Here is a 27065-nt window from a genome sequence, read left to right as displayed (position 1 = left end):
GTATAAGTCATTATAATCAGTAATTATGTCCCCACTGGATGCAACAAATGCTTCGTTTGTAATGGGTTTTATTGGTGTTGTCTCATCGCTCCGTGACAGGGCATCACAGTATGGTAAGGGGCGTAACATTTCCGTCACACGCTTGAGGTATTCAGCCAATCACAACGCACTGGATAGCTGGCCAATTAGCGTACACCTCGCTTTTCAGAACGATGAGCTTTGTAAAAATCGACGCGTTTCAGAAAGGCGGGGCATAGAGGAGAAACAATAATGTACATTATGTGAAAAACAATGTGTTTTTTGAACCTTAAACCGCATAAACACATTGCATTACACCAAATACACAACATAATGTTCTTTTTAGCAACGTCATATGACCCCTTTAAAATTCGATAAATTCTGCTTATTTTAAACATAATTTCATCATCTGGCTCCTGCTCTTCCTAACATCTGGCTGATAAAAACTTCAAGTTATCAGCAAAATCTGACATTTCAGAGGTCTAGTAACAAATAACCTGGATCTATGTATAAAAAACATATGATTTCAAACTACACACATGAACACAAATGTATTTATTTTATATTGTTGCTATTAAATGTCCAATATAAGGTACAATAATGTGATTAAACTCAGAAGAAAGTTGGAGCGGGATGTGAGCGATGGTAATCTGGTGAGGTCTGAACGTTGACAGCTAAAGCTCTGTTTGACTAACATGTCAAAGTTTCACCCAAACAGAGGAAATGCCACACAGGAACTAGTGACACTGGGATCAGGCCGCTTTAGCATGAATGATTTAGCATTTCTCATGGGACAGAGGGAGAGCAAGAGGGAGAGAGCGAGAGTTTGTAGCTGTCATTGGCGGGGCATGGTAGGCCTTTCTCACTGTTCTCCGTGAGTATAGAAGTTCTAAAGTTTTCTTTCTCTCTATTCAGGAGGTCCCTTGGTGCATGGGCTTTTTCCCCACTGTTAGTATTACAAAATCCCCATTCAGTATAACCCTTGTCACCTGTCAACTAAGCCAGGCTGGTTTTCTAGGTCTTTATCCCCTACACACACTGAGAGAGAAAATAAAATGAGCAGCTAAGCTTATACCCTACCCCCATTTGATGCGTGCACACACCCTAGAAACACACACACACACACACACTAAAACCGCATGTCTCAGAGCTGCTACTCTAGCAGATTAAAATTCATTACCCTGTTCTATTTAAGAAACGTTTACATTGCGTTGGTTATTGTTGGTCATTCATTAGGTGGTTAGGGGAGTTCACATGGGTCCCCCAGGGTGGTCAGAACCTAATCCTCATATCCAACCATTTTTAAGCATCTTCACACAAACACATAAAGTGATAAGCTCGTTGCAACAAATACATACCATATTTGGTTATTCTCTTATTTCTCTATGTACTTGTTCCTTGTTCCACATGCTGCATTTACTTCGTCACTGGTTCACCGCTGTTTTCAGCAGCATCAGTTTGAGTTCAAAACATTGTGTTTAAATCAAAGTTTAGTTATTACGATATCTTACAAGTTCTGTCGATTCGGCAATTGTTTGATAAATGAAATGAAAATTCTTTATGCCAGGGTAACTCTCAAGAAAATACTTTAAGTTAAAATATTAACTGAAATGTAAATCTGACTGACTTACAAACTTGTAAGCTTGTTAAATTCTAGGATGATTATTTTTGCAAATTAGCTTCAATCATATAAGTTAACCAGTGTTACGCATACACTTGTACACATATATAAAACTGTTATATAAACCTAAACATTATTTATTTTTAGGCTAACGTATTTCTTTCTGTGGCATCCTACCAGTCAAACACAGTGACAAAAATACAAAGTAAAGAAAAGAGTCACCCTGAAGCATGATGTCACTATAGACCTAATCTCTTCCCTCATCCTGAATACAAATGACGCAAACTGTTGTAGCTATATTTACAAACACACACACACAGATCTATATATATAAACACACACACACACACACACACACACACACACACACACACACACACACAAATAATACCTTACTTAAGAGTTATATACAATTTAATTAAAATGCTTTTCATTTAAATGATGGCTTGTATTGTGTGCTGATCAGATTGAAAATGTTCTAAAACATTTTAAACTTAGTAAAAACTGGTTAGTAATAATAGTGCATAAGAACATTTTGCGAAAGAAAAGTTGCGTTACTTTTTGCTGTCTCTTAAATTTATATTTTCACATAATTATATTTTCTCTTAGATTTTCAGTATTTGGCTAGACAATAAAATCATCAGTTAAATTGTGATTTAACTATTTAAAGGAGACATATTATGCCCCTTTTTACAATATGTAATATAAGTCTCTGGTGTCCCCAGAATGTGTCTGTGAAGTTTCAGCTCAAAATACTCAACAGATCATTTTGAGTGGAAGCAGAAACGCGCTGTTTTTCGGGCCTGCTTCTTTAAATGCAAATGAGCTGCTGCTCCCCACCCCCTTTTTCAGAATAGAGCTGCGCCATTACAGCTCGGACCTCCTAAAAACATCTGTTATAGTTCTGATTATCATGTTTATCGCGCTGAAATCATGCGGTTTTAACCATATGAGTTTAAACTTCTGATATACGGTTTTCTGAGAGCACACATCCGAAACACTAAGACAGAAAGCGCCTGTCACAGCATGTGAGTACTATACTAAGTTCTCATTCATACACAAGTTTACATTAAAAACACACGAGTTACAAAAACAGTCGGTTATGTCTGTGAAGGTATACTGCTGGGAAATAAATTGCATGTTTATTTTAGATCTAAATAGTGTTCTGTGCTCGTCTGTGCAGACAAAGGCAGAACAGTTAGTATGTTTTGCTCAAACTTTCGCCATGGCATTAGAGCTGGTACACTGTTGTCGCTTGCGAAATCAAAATGACGGCGCCATGGGTGGAAACTTACAGATTAAGGGGCGGTAATATTATAATGAGATCCCTTTGCCACGTCACCAAGGGAGCGAAATCAGACGCGCTCGTTTTCTCAGATGCTTGCAGAAAAAGGCTTACCAAAACAAAGTTACTGGGTTAATCTTTTTCACGTTTCCTTGGTTGGTAGATGCACCAGGGACCTGATTATAGCACTTAAAACCTGTAAAAGTCAGATTTTCATGATATGTCACCTTTAAAGGTTAAACATAGAAACGTAAATGTGGCATGCCTATGTTCAGCATGAATTATGTTATATATAGAATTATATCAAAGGAAAAAAAAAAAAGTTCAGTATATACAATTTCTATTCAGTGCCTTTTAGTTGGAGACTATTTTCAGAAATGGATGGTCATGAATTGAAATATCTAAATAAACAAATTAAACTATGGTTCATGCAATTCCAAATTCCTTATTATTTCCCCATCAGTCATTGGGGAAGTCGTGGCCTAATGGTTAGAGAGTCGGACTCGTAACCCAAAAGGTTGCGGGTTCAAGTCTCGTACCGGCAGGGATTGTAGGTGGGGGGAGTGAATGTACAGCGCTCTCTCCCACCTTCAATACCATGACTGAGGTGCCCTTGAGCAAGGCACCGAACCCCCAACTGCTCCCCGGGTGCCGCAGCAAAAAAATGGCTGCCCACTGCTCCAGGTGTGTGTGTGTTCACTGCTGTGTGTGTGCACTTTGGATGGGATAAATGCAGAGCACTAATTCCGAGTATGGGTCACCATACTTGGCCACATGTCACGTCACTTTCACTTTTTTTGAGCACTACCGTGTCAAATATTATTCGAAATCTCTGAAATAGATTGCAAGACCCTATAAAAATGTGAAGAAGACTCTTTTTAGCTTGAAAGTTAATAACAATGGAGACTATTAGTCAAATCCTTCTTAGTCAATTGCATTTGTAATATTTATGTGGTACTACTTCTATGCTAATTCATTTCTGCAGCATGAAATAACATTCAACAAATCCAAAGCTAGCGTGCAGTGAACAGTGATACAACAAATGCTGACCTGACCGGTCAAAAGGGTCTGTACCTGGTGTCAAAGGTTGCCATGAAGATCGGGTACTGCACATTTCCGTGGCGGTCAAGAGGGAGCCTGTCCAACAGCTGCTCAAACTGAGGGTCGGAAATCTCTAGGCCAAACCTGTGGAGAAGGTCAGGGGAAGGTCAGCACGAGATCACTGATGTCACCACAGCCGAGAGTCCACTCATCAGGGCCGGCCAGTCCAGCAGGCCTTAAGCATACGCCACTCATTGACCCTCTCGCACACTGCGGAGTCAAGAGGTCATAAGGTCAACTGCCCCCTCCATCGCACAGAGCTGGACACACAGTGGTTAGTCAATCAAGGGATTAGACTTTACATACACGTATGCACACCCTCAAAAATTCACTCACAAACTACAACCTTCACTCGCTCCAGAAAACACAGATAAAGACAAATTAACTTATCAAAGATTATGAATAAAAATGTGAGATTGTCCTTCAGAACAGACAGACACGGTCCACACTGACTACAATACTACATACTCAAACAAAGTGGATTATGGTGAGGTAAATGTGTTTTAAAGGACAGAGAGAAAAGACAGGGAGTTTAAAACTTTCATAATATGACTAAATTAGGTTATCACTCCATTTAGACCCAGATAAGGCAGGGTCTTTCTTGAGGGGTCACCAGTCACAGTCCTGGTTTACTTGCAGTAGGCAAGATAAGACGCGACCAAAGAAAAATACTTAGTACTTCATCATATGCAGATGTCAGTCTAAAAAATATGGTTCTTTAAAGGTTCTTTACATGCAGTAATGGTTTTATTTAGAACCATAGCATTCTGAAGAACCCTTTTATGCTGAAATGGTTCTTTGTGTTAGAGGGTAGCGTTCTTTATTCCCACCCTTTTGTTTTTCAAATCTGTAACTGACAAAGCACCTCATTACTGATTTTCTGGAGTTCAGTGATCCAACTACACAGACTGTCAACACACTCTCAACAGGTAAATGATTTCATTCTTAAAATTTAAATACAAATTTAACTTTAAAAATGTAACAGGTTTCCAAACAAACATGTTCTTATCTTTTTTTGTTTTTTTTTGTTTTTGGTCACATATAAGTGTGTGCAGCTCTGCTAAGCTGTGGAAACTTCTCTCCTCTTCTCCACTAAGTAAGTAAAAGAGACAATGAATTTATCATTCATATTGTTAGATTTTTTTTATTATTATTACTTGGCTTTATGTATAAACATACACAGTCACAAAAAAATATGAAACTATCCTATGACTTTATATCACTTTTTTTTCTTTTAAGATTGTGAAGGGCTCACATTCTGTCCATTTTTGCTTTTGGCCTTCATAAACATAATTGTTTTGACACAAACACATGGACACACTGCAACTCTAACTCAATTGTGTATTTCAGATGTATCACATCCTACAACCTCATCATCTGCAGAGAAAAATCGCCACTTAATCACACCAAAATGATAGACTTAAAGGCATCATATGGATTGGATTGATTGTTTCACTGAAAGTTGGTCTTCATCACATCTATTTTTTGTTCTTATTTTGTGTTTTACTTCTTTATGTATTTATTCATGTTCAATGTCATTCGTCATTCATTAATGTATTCAGCTAATAACTGTTGTTAAGAGCACTGACAATTTTGCATGTCAATAAAAACATAATTCACACAATATGCTGCTGTTGTTGTTGTTTTACTGTAAAACCTTAACCGAGGCTACACTCTAAGAAGCCTCATTACTGATTTTCTGGAGCTCAGCCATCCAACTACACAGACTGTCAACACACTCTCAACAGGTAAATAATTTCTTTCTTAAAATGTCTATAAATTATAACTTTCAAATGCTAATTGGTTTCCTACGTCTTTTCTCTTTTTAGTTTAAGCGAACATGTAAGTGTGACCAGCTCTGTTAAGTTAAGGATACTCTCCTCTTCTTCACTAAGTAAGTAACAAAGATATTGAATTTATGGTCCATTTTGTTAGATATTTTTTATTACTAGGGTTTATGCATAAACACACCCAGCTATCCTTTGACTTTATATTACTTTTTCCTTTTAACATTGTGAAGTGCTCACATACTACTTTTGGCATTCATAAACAATTTTTTTCACATAAACAAATGAAAGGAGATAAACTGTATATCTAAACTCAATTGTGCATTTCAGATGCTGTCACATCCTACAACCTCATCATCTGCAGAGAGAAACTTCCATTCAATCACACCAAAATACAGATAATGATTAACTTAAAGGCATCATAGAGGATTGAGAAGATATTTCACTGGAGCTTGGTCTTCAATACACTATTTTATGTTCTATTTTGTTTTATTTCTTTAAGCATTTATTTATGATCAATGTCCATTGTCATTCATTAATGTATTCTGCTATTAACTGTTGTTAGAACACTGTCATGTTTGCTACAATTTCACGTCATTAAAAAAAGTACCTAATTGACACGTTGCTGTTGTTGATTTTATGTAAAACCCTAATAGACACTTCAAGATATTATAAAACCAGGCAGATAGAGGGGTAAAAAACAATCATAATAAATAATGTATACAAATAATACTAATATTAATGATATTAACATACTAATATGAATGAAAAACTATGATTAAAAAGGTTATTTATAACACCAATAAGGTCCTATATAGCATTTTCAAAGCATGGTTCTTTATGGAATCCTATAAAAAAGGTTCTATTTAGCACTAACAAAGGGTTCTGATATTGTTACAAGCTGAAGAACCCTTTTCTGGTACTGTTTAGAACCATTTTTCTTAAGAGTGTAGTACAGTCAGTGGTTCTCAAACAGGGGGCCAGAGCCCAAAATGGGGGCTTTTCAAACTTTCAAGGGGGCTGCAAGATGGCTTCGAATGATGTAATATAAATAAAGATAAGTTAAAACACCTAAAAATTAAAATGTAAGCTGACATTGTATTGCTTAATTTAATTGGATGCCTCAACAACAAATCCTTGGAACAGGATTCTCACAGTCTTGAAAACCTGGATATATGAGGGATTTGTAAAAGTGTGATTTCTACGAAGTCAAAAAAATAAAAATTAAAAATTAAAAAGTCATGGAAATGTTTATAATTAATTAATGAGGATTATGTTTTTCAAGTTACGTCAAACTCTAAAATATTTTATCAGGTAGACATAGCTATTTATGAAAAAAATGTAACCACAAACAACTAGAAAAGTCATTTAAATTCATGTGTTATAAAAAAGCATGAATGCTAAAGAACACTATTCTCAAAACTTCTGGAATTATGGATTTGAATTATTTATAATATCTAGTTGCTGTAAATAAAAATGTTTATAAATGAGCAGCTTTGTTGTTACAACAGAAGTAACAGAAATATTTTGGGGGGAGCTTCAAATATTGTGGTGGGAATTAGAGTCAAATAGGTTGAGAACCACTGGTCTAGTGGTATTGTTTTACCAAGCAATCCTAACCAAACACATAAATTATATATCATGTTTTATCTGAAATTAATCAACATTAATTTTTCATTGTGTGAAAAATGTCAGCTTTAACACTTTGATAAAGACTATTTTCGTTATTTTAATGTCACCAAATGAGAGTACTGATGATGACAGAATTTTTAAAACAAATATTCTGAAAGTAAGACTCGATTAGACCATGTGAATGTGCAATTTCTGTCACAACAATTGAGAAAAACAACTTCTGCATGCCTACAATAATCATGTAGCTTAATTAGAGATAGAAATAGTATACCTGCTCTCCATAGCAGCTCGGAATTCTTCTTTACTAACGGTCCCTTTATTAAGCTTGTCAATGTTCCTATACAAATACACACATGCAGAGAAACACACATATATTTGTAAATGAAATTACATTTACTTTTCAAATAGCATTAAAGCATTTTCTAAACGCATAAGCTGAAGGTAAGACATATGCTTTTCAAACTCAAGAGAGATGCTTCTGGTTAGAGGATCTGGAGTTTAAAGGGTTCAAATGGAAACTCATTTGAGCAGAAGGGTTTCTGTGATGAGGTTCTTAGTAACAGTGCAAAGTTATAATTAAATAGACCAAAAAAGTGCCAACCTTCGACCCAAAATTTAGTGAAACATCTTGTGTGTTAAAAGAGAGAGAAAAGATACCTGTTCTCAATTTAGAGGGTGTTAATGGGGTCTTGTTCACAAGGAGAAAAGGGGAGAAAGAGAGATGGAGAGAGAGAATGGGATTGTACTCACTGAAAGGTCTGGAGGAGTGAGAGGTACTCTGACTGAAACAGGCGAGTTAATTTGGCCTCTATGGCACTTAGAGAGGAAACACAACTGAGGTTCTCATCAGAATGAAACCTGCAGAAAATTAAAAATTTTTTTAAAACACTTTTTTTTCTGAAGAATATAAAAACGATTAAGGTTCAAACATGAACTACGAACAACTCTGAGTCAGAGTTGATTAAGAAAATACTTCGAAAAATATAAAGTGAAGTTAGTTTGGAGTAAAGTTCTTTTTCAAAACCATCTTTTGTTTACAAATTGCATTTGATCTAATATTTTGTTTATTATCTTCTGCAATAAAATTAATAGATTGTAAAGAGTGGCTTTAGTATCCTAATACTTTTTGGGGCCACTGTATTTTGTCACCATGGTGAAAGGTTCTATACATTGCAACTGTTTGCCTGCCCCATTTTATTCATCCGCCAATCCTTTAAGCTGTGGACCACCCCAATCAAACCAAACACAGTCAGTTTAGGCCTAGTGTTCAGTAGCTGTTTACTGATCCCTGTGTGCTGTGTGACCCAGGGCAGGGGAGAACTATGGGCCGTAAGCTTGTTAGAAATTGAAAGCGTTTGACTACAAGGCTTAAAGTTCACTTTCTCTGGATGCTTCTGTGTAATTTGGGCTCTGTGTAAGCACAGAAAAGACTCAGAGTTTCTGTTTTCATACTGCACTGTTACTGATGACAGAACATAATTATCTACACTCATCAGAATCAATTTTTTACATGGTAATATTCAGTTTCTTAATCTAGATGAAATCCCACAATATACACTTAATTCTATAGATATTATTTGATCAAAAATACAATAAAAACAGTAATATTGTGAAATATTTTTACAATTTAAAATAACTGTTTTATATTTTAATATATTAAACAAATGCAATTTATTGCTGTGATGCCAAAGCTGAATTTTCAGCATCATTACTCCAGGCTTCAGTGTCAGGGGGTAGTAAGATTTTTTTTTTTTTTTTTTTAGAAATAAATACTTTTATTCAACAATGACGCATTGAATTGATCAAAAGTGACAGTAAAAACATTTATAATATTACAAAACATTTATTTATGTCAAATAAATGCCGTTCTTTTGAACTTTCTATTCATCAAAGAATCCTAAAAAAAAGTATCACAGTTTCTACTAAAATATTAAGCTGCACAACTGTTTTCAGCATTGATAATAAGAAACGTTTGAGCAAATCAGTATGAAATATTGTAGTAATATTTAACATTATGACTGTTCTTACCATACCGACCCCAAACTTTTGAGCAGTAGTGTATATAAGTGGCTAGGTTTTGCTGAAATTGTGAGAATGATTTGTGGCAATCACGCCTCTCTCCACTCTATCAGTTTACCTTGAGTAAGGAATCTTTAGTGTCTGCGGCCTCTTGCTCAGCTCGTGCTCTGTCCAGCTTCTCTCTCTCTAGCGCTCCCTGCAGGCTGTGCATCTCCAGACGGGTACGAGTCTCTCTCTCGCACAGCTGAGTGGTCTCTAGCATCTCTGTCTCCATGCTGATTTACAAATAAACCTTATCAGAGTTATTTACCAGCAGAATATGGCATGATGAGCATGACTGAACAGGGCTCTAATGACACGCACATCCTAAATGAATTCTGCATAATGTTAAACGGTGATTGATGGACAAGCATACCGTTTCTGTCTCTCTCTCTCCAGCTGGATTCTCTCCTCCTCCTCCTTCTCTCTCTGTCGTCTCAAGTGTTCATTCTCCTGTCTCAGCTCCTCAGCGAGTCTCTCAGCCCCTTCTATCTGACTGCGCAAACTAGTCACCATTTCCCTCTCACTGTCACACACACACACAATGTCAGTTTTACAATTATGGCCAATAGCAATTAGCTAATAATTATTTGTAGTGGCCGCTAACAAAATTCTATACCATCTTGTTAAAAAATACATTAACGTTTAAAAGTCTGGGGTAAGATTTTTAAAAAATGTTTTATTTATATTTTATCATAATATAAATATATATTTTAGCATACATTTTATATTTTATATATATTTGTGTAGTTTTATTTATTATTTGATCAAAAATACAATAAAAACAGTAATATTGTGAAATATTTTTACAATTTAAAATAACTGTTTTATATTTTAATATATTAAACAAATGCAATTTATTGCTGTGATGCCAAAGCTGAATTTTCAGCATCATTACTCCAGGCTTCAGTGTCACACAAGCCTTTAAAAATTGTTCTAAAATGCTGATTTGGTGCTCATTGTCACGTTACACACACGAGGAACGAAGGAGCGAGGAGACACGGAGTAGAATAAATCAAAAGGGTTTTATTAACAAAGGCTGGGGATCACAGGACTCGACACATCAGGACGACGTTCAACGGCTGACAAAGAACAAGAACTGGAACACACTTTAAATACACAGGACCAATGGAGAACACCTGGGAACAAACTAATAAACACAGCTGGAGACGAATACACACAAATGAGGACAGGAACAGGAAGGACCATATAAGGGCATTGGAGTCACATGGGGAGCAAAACACACACAACACATGAACCAGAGTCTGATATTACTCCCCCCTCCGGAAGGCGTGTCCTCACGCCACACAACATCCAATAGGGAGGGGGGTGGGCCCTCTGGAGACCTCTAGGAGTAGGTGGATCTGTCAGCTCTGGGCACCATGGCGGAGTAGGGAACACAGGAGGTCGTGACGGGGTAGGGAACACAGGGGGCCATGGCGGAGTAGGGACCTCAGGAGGACATGGTGGTGTAGGCAGTTCAGGAGGCCATAGCAGAGCAGCCTCCCAGGCCGCGGCCTCAGCCCCCGCCTCGGCCTCTACGGCTGGAGCCTTACTACCCCCCCCCCCAAAAAATACTTGGGGACGCTTACAGGTTCCGAGGCCCTCCGTGGGCCATGACAGGGGACTGGGGCCCTCCCTGGGCTTAACTGGGGATCTGGAGCCCTCCCTGGGCTTAACTGGGGATCTGGAGCCCACCCTGGGCTTAACTGGGGATCGGGAGCCCTTCCTGGGTGGAACTGGGGATCGGGAGCCCTTCCTAGGCTCGACGGGGGATCGGGAGCCCTTCCTGGGCTGAACTGGGGATCGGGAGCCCTTCCTTGGCTCGGCGGGGGATCTGGAGCCCTCCGTGGGCTTTGCTCTGGGGCCTGGGCTGACACTGGAACGAACTCTGGGGCTGAAGCCGACACCCTTATCCTCACCCCTAATTTCCTCTTCTGGATCGGGGGGAACAGGCGTGGTCTGGGCCCACACTGGCGCGAACTCTGGGGCCTGGGCCGACACTGGAGCGAGCTCTGGGGTAGGAGCTGACACCCTTCTCCTCACCCCTAGTTTCCTCTTCTGGATCGGGGGGAAAAGGTGTGTTCTGGGCCAACACTGGTGCGAGCTTTGGGGCTGGAGCCGACACTGGAGCGAGCTCTGGGGTAGGAGCTGACACCCTTCTCCTCACCCCTAGTTTCCTCTTCTGGATCGGGGGGAAAAGGCGTGTTCGGTGGGTGAGAGTGCTGAACGTCCTGCGGGCTTGCCATTTTAATATCCGGCGGGCTTGCCATATGCGTGGCCAGCGGGCTGGAGATAGCCCCGGCTGGCGGGCTTGCCATATGAACTGCCGGCGGGTTTGCCATCTGAACGTGCAACAGGCTTGCCATAGGAATGGCCAGCGAACTTGACTCGGCGCGGCTGGCAAGCCGACATCTGGGCGGCCGGTAGGCTTGTCTTCGGTGAGGCCAGCGGGCTGGAGATAGCCCCGGCTGGCGGGCTTGACATCGGCGTGGCCAGTGGGCTGGAGAAAACCCCGGCTGGCAGGCTAGACAACGGCGCGGCCGGCACGCTTCACAGAAGGGCGGTCTTCGTACCGCGGAGACAAACAGGGGAGAAAAAGGAAAACAAAAGACTGTTCAAACACGAAAACAAAACACGGGAGAAGGAACGCCGCTTACTGTCTTGGTCAGCCGTTCTGTCACGTTACACACACGAGGAACGAAGGAGCGAGGAGACACGGAGTAGAATAAATCAAAAGGGTTTTATTAACAAAGGCTGGGGATCACAGGACTCGACACATCAGGACGACAGGATGACGTTCAACGGCTGACAAAGAACAAGAACTGGAACACACTTTAAATACACAGGACCAATGGAGAACACCTGGGAACAAACTAATAAACACAGCTGGAGACGAATACACACAAACAAGGACAGGAACAGGAAGGACCATATAAGGGCATTGGAGTCACATGGGGAGCAAAACATACACAAAACATGAACTAGAGTCTGACACTCATGTGACATTTCTTGTTATTATCAATGTTGAAAAATTTGTACTGCTTAATATTTTTGGGGAAACTGACATTGATTGATTGATTGATATGAATAAAAAGAGGAATAAACAGAAATTAAATAGATTAAAATAGAAATTGTTTGTAGCATTGTAAATTGGATTCATTTAATAAATCTTTGATGAATATAACTATTAATTTCTTTCAAAAATAAAATCTTACTTACCCCAAACATTTGAATAGTAGTGTACAAAGGTGAAGTATTCTCCTTGTTTACATGCAAAATTCTGATAAATATTCTGATATTAAATTTAGATTACAATTGAATGATGTATGTCATGTAAATTCAGCAAAGTGATTGTCATATTCCAATGAATTCAAAATTCTTGTTTCTAGAAATCCGAATAAGACAACTGGCATATGTCTGTATTGATCCACTTGAATATGGACTGTTAATTTATATCTATGCCCCTATGGAAATATTAGGAACGCCCTCTCTTGCCACTGATTAAGCATATTTTTGCAGGTGTTTGGAACCTGGAGGGATCAAAGCTCCATATGAATATATATTATTAGGATATTGCTATGATGTAAATCTGACCTGTGTTTTGGGTTGGAAATGATCTTGTGAGTAATGCCATCTGAACTTCTGTCCTGGAAGGTGCGCAGAAAGTTCAAGTACTGTACACAACCCTTTTTTAGCTTCAGACCACACCGAGACAAAAACAGACCCAGGTGCTCTCTCTTCAGATGCAGGTCAAACTTCCTCAACACCTGCAGAAAGTCTGCACCCCTCACCTACAAACAGAATGCAGGATATTTACATGAATCAATATGACTAACATTTTTGTACCAGTCTGTTTGTGAAGTCTGATGCCATTTGCTACCTTTCCACTGTTCTCAGGATCCAGTTTATCAAACTCAGTTTTCATTCTCTGAGCTCCTTCCCTGAATCTGTCCTTCAACCATGCCTCTATGGCGATAGATGTGTGGCGCTCCTCTTCCGCCATAGAGAGTGTCCTACCAGGAGCTGAGGGAAAGAGGAAGGTATGACAGGAAATTGTGTATTACATTACTATTTAAACTTTCTAATAACAGGTCTCTGATTAATTTCATCATCTGATGAGCTCATATTAAACCAGGCAAAGGCTAAATCCCTGAAGAAGATCCCTGCCGAAACATAGGTGGTCTATAGGGGGACTGTTGCTCAACTACACATCAGAATAAAGCAAACTAAAGCTGCTAGTTTCTCCAAAACCAGTGCAAAACTGGTCCCTCTATTTCTGAGACGATCAATACTATTTATCTATACTTCAATTTATAATTTTAGTACAATAATAATTTAACTTCTGTTTTCTTTTAATTATAAAAGTGATTGGACACAAACAGTTCTAGTGCAGAGTTTGTTTTTTTAACTGACTACTGTTGATAAATTTGATTATTGATTATTTTGTAAACTGACAGCAGAGGATACTTTATAATAACAAATAATAATGATTCAGCTCATGAAACAGTACTAGGTAGTCTACAAATTCTATTATCATCAGCTTTACCTTTGGTGTGTTCAGCTTTAACAGTAATAGAAGTGTTTCTCTCATTGTTTGGTTCAGTCCTTCTGCTCAATCCCAATTTCTTTAGAAAAATCGTCTGCTTAACTGCACCAAGTCCATCCACATCTAACCTGTTTAAAAGAGATGGAGAATTTTTTATTACAGTTTTTTTATTTTTTTATTACAATTTTATTCTAAAATCTATAAAGCGATTTGATGGCAGAACTAATCAAATGAATAATAAATAAATAAACAAATAAATCAATTCAAACCTTTTCCATAATTTTTCAAAATCAGGATCTTTCAGGTGAAGCTTGAGTTTGTTGAGAATATTTCTGAACTCTGGGGCAGAAATCCAGCTTTCAGTAAGATTGTCTGACTTGCACAAAACTTCTACACTCTCCAGAAACCTACAGTAGGAGAAATGGTTTCACAATCATCGCAAACAGCTATTCGGGAGCTCATTTTTCGTTTAAAAAATACATTCTTGATGAATTGAAAATTCAAAAGAACAGCATTTATTTGAAATAGAAATCGTTTGTAAGATTACAAATGTCTTTACTGTCACTTTTCATCAATTTCATGCGTCCTTGCTGAATACTTTTTTTTTTTTTTTTTAAATAAAAAGTAATTAATTAATAAATAATGATAATCATTATCATCATCATCTTACTGAGCCCAAATTTTAGAATTGTAGTGTATGCTGTGACAGTGTGACATATTTTAAACATTCAAAATACTGACATACTGAAAATCAATTTAATTTATTTAATATGGCTTACTTGAAGATATTAAACATTTAAAATTTTTATAGTAGAACATAGTTTATTATACTTTTCTTATTTGGTTTATTTTTCTACGCTTTTGTTACCAACAAAATAAATTATAATATATATATATATATTTATTTATTTATTTCTTATCTGAGTGTGTGGGGGTGTGAGACTAGGAGCAAGACATTTTTTAAAAGTCCTGTTTTTGTTTCTCCTCTCTTTGTCTCTCTCTCACACATACATATGATTGTCCTTATTATGTCCCTTTGTGTCTTTCACTTATCCTTTCTTTCTATTTTCAACCCTTTTGGACCCATAAATCTGCCTTTTGCACATTTTTATGTGTGCCACATTTCTCTTCTTTCCTGTTGCTCTTTCATCTTTATCCCTCTCTTGCTGTCTTTTTATTCAGTCTTTTTTTTTCTTTCCTTCATCCTATCTTTCCCATCTCTCACTTGGACACTCATAGTCAATGTGTCTGTAAGAAAGAGAGGGAAAATGTGTGAGATTAGTCACAGAGATTTCTTTTTTTTTATTTTTTTGCTCACGGCTGGAGTGTGTCTTGGTCTGACCAGGTCTAACGCAATCAGTATGACACACACACACACACCAACCAAACTTTCACACTCTCGCACACTCCCTCTACAACCTCATTGTATTACACTGATGCTTTAAACAGTTAAGTACAATAGTTGCAGTAGTACAGAGAGGGAGAAATGGAGGGGGCGCCAGAACGGTAAGCTGCTTTGCTGATCATCCTTTTGCTTTCTGTCCAGCCTGGGCACAAGATGCACTCTGAGTTCCCTGCTGGTGAACTTTTGAGTGTGAGCAGTTCACAGTCTCTGTTTCTGAACCGTTATCTCTTTCTAGAGCACGGTTTGTGTGATAACTTCTTTTTTTCAATAATCATCATTAAGTGTACATTAAGTCTACAAATACACTTAAATACCTGAATATTGCATTAGATACAAAATATCAAACAAAGTGGAATCTATAAATGATGCTAAATCAGTGGTTCTCAATGAGAGGGCCGGAACCTCTGCAAACATCACGTGGGCCCCCAATAAGTCTTAAAATGATTTAAATTTGGTCATAGTAACATAACTTTTATTTGAATTCTAAAAACGGAAGTAAAAACACTGATCCAGATCTTGTCTAAGAATACTTCGCTATACAGGCTATATGTCGCAATCCTTCTTTTGTTCTGAATATTGGTGGCCTTGTGCAAAACAAAGTAAACACAACAGTACAAGAGAGAAACCTTGTAAAACTTGAACTGCTAAATAAATAAGATAACTTACACTAAACACAGAGTATTTTAGACCTGTTCTTGCCTATTTTTGTTCCTCTAACAAAAATAGTTCCAATCAAAGCGAAAGCCGAATTGCACGTCCAAGAGTAGTGCGTTTTCTGAATGTATATTTTGAATGAATCAGGGTTTTTGAACGAATTGGTTGAGTCAATGATTCAGAGAGTCACTGAAATACTGCCACCTGCTGGCATGACGATGTAATTTGCCGAAAGAGCTATTAAAGGGGTCATTACATGAGAAATAAAATTTGCCTTGATCTTTTGGCATATATGAGGTCTTTGTACCAATCTTTGTACAGATATCAGAAGGTTCCCAGCGTTAGGAACAAGTGGATAGTTTATTTTTAATTTTTCAATTTCAGAGGATTGTTTGGACTATTTTGTTTTGTAAATGAGGCACAGTGTCATAGAGAGTTCACAAAGAAACATTTGTTGAAAGATGAAGCGGTCCCAGATCTGACTGAAGCTGCATCTCAAACTGTAAGTAATTGATTTCATAATGCTTTGTCTGGAAATGATCATATTGTCAAAACACTCAAAACAACATGCAATAGCAAGGGGGTGTTGATACTCTTTCCTATACAATGACATTAGCCAATCATAACAGTGTCCGATTCCCGACAAGTCTTAATGGACCCGCCCCTTAAAACAGGTCATTTTAGACTGAGTGCCAGAACGAGGTTTGAAAATAACAATTTTTTCACATATTTATTTGGGTTTTTTGTGCAAAAAAACTTTATTAACATTATAAGTAAACCTCAGGGAACATATTAAAATAATAAAAAAAAAAATCCATGTCATGACCCCTTTAAAAGCACTCTCAATTTCAGAATGACAGCCTTGACAAGAGGAGTGATACCAGCGATAAAAGGAAGGGACTGTCAAATTTGAGGACGGGAACTTTTGTATAAAAAGAAACATTTTTTGTGAAATGATTTTCTTGAAAAGTGTGTTTATACTATTATTTATTTATTTTTGTTAATTAGGTTATTTGAAATAATTGTTTATGAAATAGCTTTTGATATTTTGATAAAACATTTTGATATTTTATTCTCCACTTTCCCTCATGACAACAAAGAATATCATATTCAATATGACATTCCTCTCAAGTTAACTGAACCATTAATTTGAGCAAAACTATAGTGTGTCAGGACTGCAGAGATCTCACCTGCTGCGTGCAGGTCCTCTCAGCAGGGCCATTGTCTGAGGAATTGTAAGAAGACCTGCGGGGTTACTTTTATTGGCGTCTGGGTCTTTCAGGGCACCATAAAACTCCTCAAAACTGACAAGCACTCGGTCAGAGAGGTACAGACTGCACAGAGGGAGACATTATATCTTTTAATCATATGGATCTTGAAACAGTAATAATTAGACAGGCCTTTAAAGTACAACAACATCATTTTTATTTTAAGAATTGTTAGATCATTGTCATTACTTACCCAAATAGAAGGTTTTTCAGCTGTTTAGCTGTGACAGGCCTCCTTAGGAAATTTGTAAGGATCTCAAGTAAAGCAGATCTAGGAAAACAACAAACTATAAGACAATGAGAAAAAATCTGATATTTACATCTGTGTGTGTCTGTTTTCACCTGTTGACCAGAGGTTTGCCATCAGGGTGATTATTCTTGAACAAGATTTTGAGCATGAGCTCCTGTATTTTGAATGCGCTGTTTTAGCTCAACTTCCAGCTTTAAAAGAAAGAGTGAAATTGGTATATTGTTTTCTGTATTTTTTTTCTTTCTTTTTTTATAATGCATTATACAAAATGATGAGGTCAAAACTCAATATTCTCAACATTATTGTTCTTTCCAGAAACACACACTTTCACTTGCAATCCTAACACACTGAAATGAGTTTGTTTTGTATTTACTTTTCTGGAGATTATATATATTGCAGCAAATCAACTGCCGTGAATGAAAGAACTGAGTTTGAATGAATGTGTGTTTTTTTTTTTTAGTGAATCAAAAACACAGCATGACCAGGATTGAAAGATTCTTCAATGAAAGAATATTATGAACCAGATCAACTCCTGAATGAACTCCTAATTGGCCAGTTCTTTTCAAAATTGAGCAAGGCCATTGTTTTCATTGTTTGCTCGAATGACTTTAATGAGCTGGTTGTTTTAGTAAATCAGAATCATATGACAAATGTAGTCCAGTTCCCAAACGATTGACCCTTATGAGTTGACCAAATGACCAAAATATTTATGTCTTTTTGTAGATATATGTGACCCTGGAACACAAAACCAGTCATAAGTGTCAATTTTTCGAAATTGAGATTCATACGACTTCTGAAAGCTGAATAAATAAGCTTTCCATTGATGTATGGTTTGTTAGGATAGGACAATATCTGGCCGAGATACAAATATTTGAAAATCTGGAATCTGAAGTTGCAAAAATTCAAAATATTGAGAAAATCGCCTTTAAAGTTGTCCAAATGAAGTTCTTAGCAATGCATATTACTAATCAAAAATTAAGTTTTAATATATTTACAGTAGGAAATTTACAAAATATCTTCATGGAACATGATCTTTACTTAATATCCTAATGATATTTGGCATAAAAGAAAAATCAATAATTTTGACCCATACAATGTATTTTTAGCTATTGCTACAAATATACCCCAGCGACTTAAGTGGTCCAGGGTCACATATTTAGTTACTCCTATGTTGCATGTTCCTTTGTGGATATCATTCACATTTATGCAGATATAATTTGACTGAGATACATGAACTGAACAATCATAAACTGATCACAGAATATCTGTTCTAAACTAAACTGTGTAATAATAACAGAGATCATCTCCATCCTATGGGCAGCATGCAGATTCATTTAAAAACTGCAGTAACTGAAAGATTTTAAAGTACTGAATGTATTAAATATGATGAGTGACAGCATTTTGAGCTTCTTTTGTGAACGGGATGGGATGAAGGGGTTATGTGTTTATCCATACACCCACTCTGACTCGTGTGTGTGTGTGTGTGTGTGTTTGTACACCCACTGTGTGACTAAGGCAGCTCTCGTGACCAGGCGGAGTCGAGGGGGCCTGTGTGCTGGGTTCAGTCGGTCAGACAGACAGGACCCCAGGGATAAGACTGGCAGGGTTAATCACACACAACACCCCCTCTAGAAGACAGACACCTGCAGATTTGCAAGACTTTCTCTCTCACAGAATCATTTGCACATGTACTCCCTCCTTCTCCTTCTCTTTATCTCTCTTTGCTAATATCTCTCCTGGGTAAACTCGGTGTTAACCACTGAGCTGCAGCTGAGATTTTATCAGTTCTTATGTTTTATTCTACATGAGCAGTAGCTCTCTTTCTCAATGGGATAATGCCAGACTTTGATGTCAAAAGGAGGAACACAGGACAGCAACTTCGTCACTGAGAGGAAAGCACATGGGGATACTTGAAAATATGCCTGCATTCATGCACTGCATCCAGAATTATGTTCCATGGAACCACATGTGAATGGAAAGCTATGCAAACTTGTACACAGTGCTCCAAAACATATGTGAATAAAAAAAAAGGTATTATTTTATTTAATTAAATAAATTGTTAAACAAGGAAACATCTGCAAACAAATGACGATGAACTTTTTTCCTCAGCACTAATATCAATTATCTCATCACTTTAACTATGCACCTCAATCCACATACAAAATTTGGAATAATTCAGATTTTTTTTTTAGGTTTTTGAAAGAAGTCTCTTACACTTACCAATGCTGCATTTATTTGATCAAATATACAGTAAAACCAGTAATATTTTTTTAAATATTATTACAATTTAAAATAACTGTTTTCTGTGCTATATTTTTCAGTATTCTTTGATGAACAAAGAAAAAACTGCATTTATTTGAAATAGAAATCCTTTCTAACATTATAAATGTCTTTAAATGCGTTTCACTTTTAATCAATTTAATGCATCCTTCGTGAATACATGCATAATAATAATTATTATTATTATTATTGGAAGTGTATCACGGTTTCCTCACAATTATGAACTGTTTTCAACATTGATAATAATAAGAAATGTTACTTGAGCACTAAATTAGCATATTAGTATGATTCCTTTGACACTGACTGGAGTAATGGCTGCTAAAAATTCAGATTTACCATCACAGGAATAAATTATATTTTAATATATATTCAAATAGAAAATAGTTAAATTGTAATAATATTTCACAATATTACGGCACAGTACAGCATTTTGAACAAATAAATGCAGATTAAATAATTATTATTAATAAACAATATATCTGTTTTCTTTTTTATAGCATAAAACCTAACTATTTAGTATTTAAAATAAATTATAAAATTAGTATTTAAAATAAATTAAGTATTTAAAATAAAGTATACTTGATCAGATATTTCATTATGAAAATTAATTATATTTATGTATTAAGTGGTCAAAATAAAAAAATGTTTAGGCTACTCTATGTAATAGTAAGCTGCAATTGTGTTTTATGTGCAATAATTTTAAACATATCATTCCTGATTTAAATTTGTGTACCTGATCTGTTTGATCAGTCATCCATGGCCCAGTGCTGGAATAAGTTGTATGAGAGACTCTGCTTATGGAGCAATTTTCTGATGCTGCCCTATGACCTATATCAAGCACAAAAACCAGACAAATTACAGCATTAAATACACTCATTAGGAATGGGTGACCAAGGTAAATAGCAACATTTTTCCAAACCTGGTTATTTTCATGAAAATATGCAAATATTATGTAAATTAAAAATATGCTTCGTTTTCTGGTATTATATATGCTGCATTATAAGTATTTATACAATATATTACTGAGACTGAGCAAGAAAGATCTTTAAGTTTCACTGACCACCAGACAATTCATTCCCCTGATGAGACAGCGCCCTCGTGTGGACTAAAACGTGGAAACCTGAGCAATCGTGGCACTTTAGTAATTGGTTAAGTAGCAAGAACCAGTAAACTTTAAAAACATCCCAAAATCAAAGGATTTTTGTTTCCTTAGTCTCGTGAACACTGAAAAAAGTAGCCTAGTAGAAGCAGTTTTCATCCAGGAATCGGCATCTGTGTCTATTTGTAATATTTGCATTTTTTTTAAACAGTGAACGAATTCATAAAAGTATTTTCCCGTCATGTCTGATTGACTTTTTTCAACGAACTTCACTAAAATAATTTAAAGACTGAATGTACTTTTGTAAACTGATTTATGTTGTTTCGAATTCTGAAATAATCTCATAATTTGCCAACAATCTACCGAAGGCTGCAAATGCTTTAGGTACATTTCTATCTTTTTTCCCGAAGTATTTTAAATTAGCTAAAAGAATCGTTTACGGAATTTATTTCGAATTGCGTAAAATGTAAAAAGCAGCCGTGATCTACATTAGTTCGGTGGCACATCTTAACCCTATAGATGTTTCACAGTCAGTAGTTATCAATCCTCTGGCGCTGTTTCTAGTGCTGAAAAGCTGATTTACATTAGACCTCCATAAATGCACAAAGCATTACCATTACATTATCATCACCAGCTCTAGGTGTTGAAGCGCCTTCGTACTATTACAACGAGCTCCATACACGTCAGGCAAGTGACTCACGGAAGGCAGGTAATCTGGCTTTATCCTGGTCTTGGATGATTTCATCTGCCTCAGAGATTTGCTCTGGAATGTCTAATCCTTCTCTTTTTCCTTTTTCCATCAGAGAACTGATATCACTTCTTCTGCTCTCACTGCGAAAAGCAGAGTCCAGGCTTTCTGTTCCTGGAGACTGAGGCCTGGTTCCTCTCTGAGGCATCCAGCATCTCTGATCTCTGCCGCAGTCTGTGGAATAACCCCGGAGAGAGATGAGCTCTGGATCTCCAAGTCTCGATGAAGGGTGCTGAATGGCCGGGAGCCGCACAAAAGCCACCGTGGACATCCTGACTGAAGAGTTTGAAGTCTGAACACAACTCTTCTGAGAAGCCCTTTTCCAAAGTGCCTTATGCGCTAAGAAAGATGATTTAATTTGATAAATTACGCATCGAGCTCAGGCGCTTTATAATAGCTTAAATGTCAAAAGTGTTGAATAGTTTTAAAAGAGACACCGTCTGCTTACTGTTTTACGGACTAGCCAAGTTGCCCTTAGCAACAGCAAGCGCTCGCGCCTAGGGTTGCAGATTGCACGAGCAAATCTAAATGCGCGTGTTGTTCGTACACGAGACCAAGAGTATCAGTTAGCCTTTTTTTGTTTTGTTTTGTTTTGTTTGGAGTGTATGTAGGTAATTGATCATAACTCAATCCGTAAAAGAAAACGTTAGCACTTTTAAATAATGAGCAGGTTTGTTTGAATTATTATTACATTAATAAACTATTTTCCAAGTAAGTTTTGGAATCCGTTTTTTGCATGCATATTAATTTCTTAGCATAATATTCCAGCTTCAAGTGAGAGAGAAAGATAATTATATAGCTTTGTTCTGAAATTTGAGCCGATGTGTTATTACAGCCTGGCACCCAATCAAACCTCCATTGTGTTGTAAAGAAGTGTCTCCTGCTTTGTTTTGTAGTAACATTCAAAACACCGCAAGGAGAATACAGCTGCACTGTAGCCATGCAACAGACCTAACTAACAGACAGAGGGGGGAAAAAGATGGGGTAGTGGATTCAAATATCTAAAACTCCAATCAGAATACACAGGAGTTTGTGCAGTGAACACACATTTAAACACTATTCAATGCCCATGTTACACATAAATATAAAATAATTATTGAAATAGCAATATTACTCACAAACTGTAAAGTTGCCACAAATCAGTCCATATTATTAAAAACGAATATATAATTAAACTGTAAGTGTGACCACACACATAATTACCTTTCAAAATTAGATGTTATATAGGCTAGGCCTATTTGGGTGGCCTACCAGTCAGTAATTTTAAAACGTTAATAAACAAGCATCTAAGCATTACGACTACATAATAACAATAAATAATAAACGAAGCTTCTTTGTCACTATAAATAAGTGTATCTTTAAAAATAGCTGCCAAAAAAGTTCCTTGGGTGTTACGGACAATGTCAGGTGACACACGTGGGGGAGTGGAGGTCGCTTAACCTCAAAGTGAAATTTATGGTAGAATATGTAGGGTGAGTTCAGAAAAAGTGGAATAGGCCTAGTTCTCAAAGTAGTTTTTTGATCAGTTTTTCATGTAAACACCAGGAACCAATCAAATGCAGTAACTAACAATTGCCAGTAAGTTTGAATGAAATTATATGATATGCCTGTGTTCAATAGAATCAGCACATTTAAGTTATATTACTCCAGGGTTTATGGCATCACAAAAAAAACAAAAACCTTGAACTGTATTCACATTGGCCTACAGCTACTTAGACATGATTGTTGGTCAGTTTTATCCTGGAAGTATTTATGAATCTAAAATTCACGATTTAGTAAGCAAAATAGTTCTTACTTCATTGCAGCAACATTCCTGTAAACATCTAATGCAATGTTGACAAGGTTCTGCGGTAAAATGCTAACAAATATAGCCTATTATAATTTTATTTTATAGCTATAAAACGTTTTCCCAGCGGTTATGAATCGAATAGTTTTATGGTAATACATTTGTGGGCTATGTGAGAAATAAAATTTGTCCTTTAAACGTCCCCAGTTCCATGACCCTGGACATTAATGAACTTACGTAAGACTTATAGCCTATGACCCGGGATATTTATTCAGCTTCGAGATTCTGTTCGGTCTCTCGTGGATCCATCATTTGCTCCTCTCGCGATAACGAGTCCCGATATATTAGGAGCAAACACAAGCACTCGTCCATTTGAAGGGGCGTCGCTGGGCTTCTTACAGGGTCCTTTGGTGGTGAGATTCAGAAGATAGGACATCATGTCTGACGCGGTGACCAGCTTCTTGAAGGATTTCTTGGCCGGTGGTGTGGCCGCTGCCATCTCCAAGACAGCTGTGGCCCCCATTGAAAGAGTCAAACTGTTATTGCAGGTACGTTTTAAAATCAGGATAAAGAATGAATAATTATTCACAGTTATATCAAATAGCTCAAAAAAAGTTGCATGCGAGTCACAACTGCATAGATTAAAAAGAGGGTGCCATGAACTTGCATTACAAGTTTTTAGTAAATTAATCAATTAATTAAACATAGCAGACTAACAAAAAGTAAGGGTTTCACTGATAATGCATATACAATTTATGTCGCTGTCCATGGTGCTACTTTATAAAGCGTTTCTAAGAACTGTCAAAAAGTGTAATTTCAGCACAGAGTCAGTTTAATTAAAGTTAAATTAATGTTTTTTTTTTTCCATTTAAGTAGTGCATTTCCCAAAAAATTTGTAAACACTACTACTATTAATAATAACACATTTAAATATTTGACCTTGACGACTTCCGTCACTCTTTCCATCAGTGCCAGAGTTCATAAAGTCCAATCATGTGTGTTAAGATCGGGACTGTGAGGAGCAGCGATATTTGGTGTAAGTTTAAAGTTAAAAATAGTCTGGAGGCTGCAACCCAATACTCAAACCCCGCGCACAAGTGGGGTGTGACGCCAAGTGTAGCTCGCGCACGTGGTCAGGCTGATCCCTGAGTGTAAAGAATTAAACTCTGAACCATTTTTATTTCAAATCAGAGACAGCTTTTGGCATTTCCCATACAAGATGATCATGCAGCACTGTCACATAACCATAAATGAAATCTCAACAACATATTCCAAAATTCATATATGATGTGATCACAATTATATAAAGTGTGCCATCTTCCATTTACCAATCCACCTGCTGCTTCACAGGTCCAGCATGCCAGCAAACAGATCACAGTTGACAAACAGTACAAAGGCATCATCGACTGCGTAGTGAGAATTCCCAAAGAGCAGGGATTCCTGTCCTTCTGGAGAGGCAACCTCGCCAACGTCATCAGGTACTTCCCCACACAAGCCCTCAACTTTGCCTTCAAGGACAAGTACAAGAAGATCTTCCTTGGAGGAGTGGACCAGAAGACCCAGTTCTGGCGCTACTTTGCTGGTAACCTGGCCTCTGGCGGTGCCGCCGGCGCCACCTCTCTGTGCTTCGTCTACCCTCTCGACTTCGCCAGAACAAGGCTTGCTGCTGATATCGGCAAAGGCACAGCGGAGAGAGAGTTCACTGGTCTTGGGAACTGCCTTTCCAAGATCTTCAAGTCTGATGGTATTAGGGGTCTCTACCTTGGCTTCAACGTGTCTGTCCAGGGCATTATTATCTACAGAGCTGCTTACTTCGGTGTCTATGATACAGCTAAAGGTAAGCAACTGATGGGAAACATCTGACGTGGATAAAACAAACTGTTTGTCAAATACACCTCAATGACATTGCCTAACTCTGTCACTCAGGTATGCTCCCAGACCCCAAGAACACACACATTGTCATCAGCTGGATGATTGCCCAGACTGTCACAGCGGCTGCCGGTATCATTTCATATCCCTTCGACACCGTCAGACGTCGTATGATGATGCAGTCTGGACGCAAAGGAGGTAGGCCAAGGGATCAGGCAGTTTGGCACAAACTTTTTTTGTATGAAAATAAATGCTGCTTGACTATCAGTCTAACGCACACTTTTCTTTCCCAAAAGCTGACATTATGTACAAGGGCACAGTCGACTGTTGGAAGAAGATCACCAAGGATGAGGGAGCCAAAGCTTTCTTCAAGGGTGCCTGGTCTAACGTGCTCAGAGGCATGGGTGGCGCTTTTGTGCTTGTCCTGTACGACGAGATCAAGAAGTACACATAAACATTCTTCATCCATCATGTCCATCCCACCAAAGGAAACACTGAGCGTTGTGTATGTCTTAATTGTGTGGAGTGTTAACAACCAGGGAGAAATGTGTACTTAGCCAAGCTGGCCCTGGGGTGGACTGAGATCATGTGATTGTAGGTGGCCACTGCAGCCTCCACCCCAACACTTGTAAATATATTTAAATCTACCTACTGCCCCTCAGTTTTAGATGACTTTCAGTCTGGTCAGGCTGAAAGTGATTTTTTTCTCAATTTATTTATTTGAATCAATCCATAATGTTCTACAGTGGCTCCTCTCTTCTGTAGCTAGCTGAACACATTTATTCCCGGACTGAAGCAAGTGGCTGTACACTGGAAAGCTGACTGTTCTTGTGGTGTATTCCACCTTACGTGTTCTTTTAATAAGAATAAAGCTGAAAATACAACTTCTTGGTGCTTGTGGTTTCTTTCTGTGACATTATTATACTTCTCGCCGTCAGATTTTACAAATTTAATATAGCAAAGTCAAAAGATTTGTGTCAGCGCTGTAATGGTAATGAACTCCTAATAGTTCAAATTCCTTCACAAACATTTACATGAACAGAATTTATGAATACCTGTTAAAATTTCATCAGTCTCATATTACACAATATACAGTACATACACTATCGTTCAAAGTTTGGGGACAGTGAGATTTTTTCAAAGAAATCAGTACTTCTATTCATCAAGGATGCATTAAATTATTCAAAAATTAATTTTCTATTCATCAAAGAATCCTGTATCACGGTTTTCCCAAAAATATTAAGCAGAACAACTGTTTTTAATACTGACAATAATAAAAAATTGTTACCTGAGAACCAAATCAGCATTTTAGAAAGATTTCTGAAGAATCACATGGCACTGAAGACTGGAGTAATGGCTACTGAAAATTCAGCTTTGCCATCATAAAAATAATTGACTTTTAGTTAGTTGTCTCAAATAGTAATAATATTTCATAATATTATTGTTTTTACTGTATTTTTGATCAAATAAATGCAGCCTTGGTGAGCCTAAGAAACTTCTTTTACATTAGAAACATTAAAATATCTTACCAACCTCAAACAGTAGTGTATAACTATCACAATATCATAATATAATATTGTAATACAACAGAGCATACAATTATAATATTTTATATTATAACATTAATATAAGATTACAAACTCCTTAAAAAAAGT

At 37.3% G+C, this 27065-nt stretch overlaps 1 protein-coding gene and 1 pseudogene across 1 annotated transcript; one reads left to right on the top strand and one right to left on the bottom strand.

Moving 5' to 3' along the window:
- Positions 1-22026, bottom strand: part of LOC107656806 (EF-hand calcium-binding domain-containing protein 6-like) — a 36623-nt pseudogene extending 14597 nt beyond the window's left edge.
- A 1870-nt stretch (positions 22027-23896) lies between these two features.
- slc25a4 (solute carrier family 25 member 4) lies at positions 23897-26294 on the top strand. Its single transcript, XM_016444325.1, has 4 exons — positions 23897-24089; positions 24892-25378; positions 25468-25608; positions 25707-26294. The coding sequence occupies exons 1-4, from the start codon at positions 23979-23981 to the stop codon at positions 25862-25864; spliced, it is 897 nt and encodes a 298-aa protein (XP_016299811.1). The 5' UTR covers positions 23897-23978; the 3' UTR covers positions 25865-26294.
- Positions 26295-27065: the final 771 nt, after the last annotated feature.

The sequence above is a fragment of the Sinocyclocheilus anshuiensis genome, unplaced genomic scaffold (assembly GCF_001515605.1).
Source record: "Sinocyclocheilus anshuiensis isolate Anshui unplaced genomic scaffold, SAMN03320099.WGS_v1.1 scaffold85, whole genome shotgun sequence".
Classification (NCBI taxonomy): Eukaryota; Metazoa; Chordata; class Actinopteri; order Cypriniformes; family Cyprinidae; genus Sinocyclocheilus; species Sinocyclocheilus anshuiensis.
Note: the sequence above shows the minus strand (reverse complement) of the source record. Positions and strands in the feature narration are given on the sequence as shown.

What these genes read in the sequence shown, in the direction of transcription:
- slc25a4 (XM_016444325.1), top strand. Translation starts at nt 23,979, where the DNA reads ATGTCTGACGCGGTGACCAGCTTCTTGAAGGATTTCTTGGCCGGTGGT. An exon ending in GAGTCAAACTGTTATTGCAG is followed by an intron (nt 24,090 to 24,891) that starts GTACGTTTTAAA and finishes GCTGCTTCACAG; the next exon opens with GTCCAGCATGCCAGCAAACA. An exon ending in TGTCTATGATACAGCTAAAG is followed by an intron (nt 25,379 to 25,467) that starts GTAAGCAACTGA and finishes TCTGTCACTCAG; the next exon opens with GTATGCTCCCAGACCCCAAG.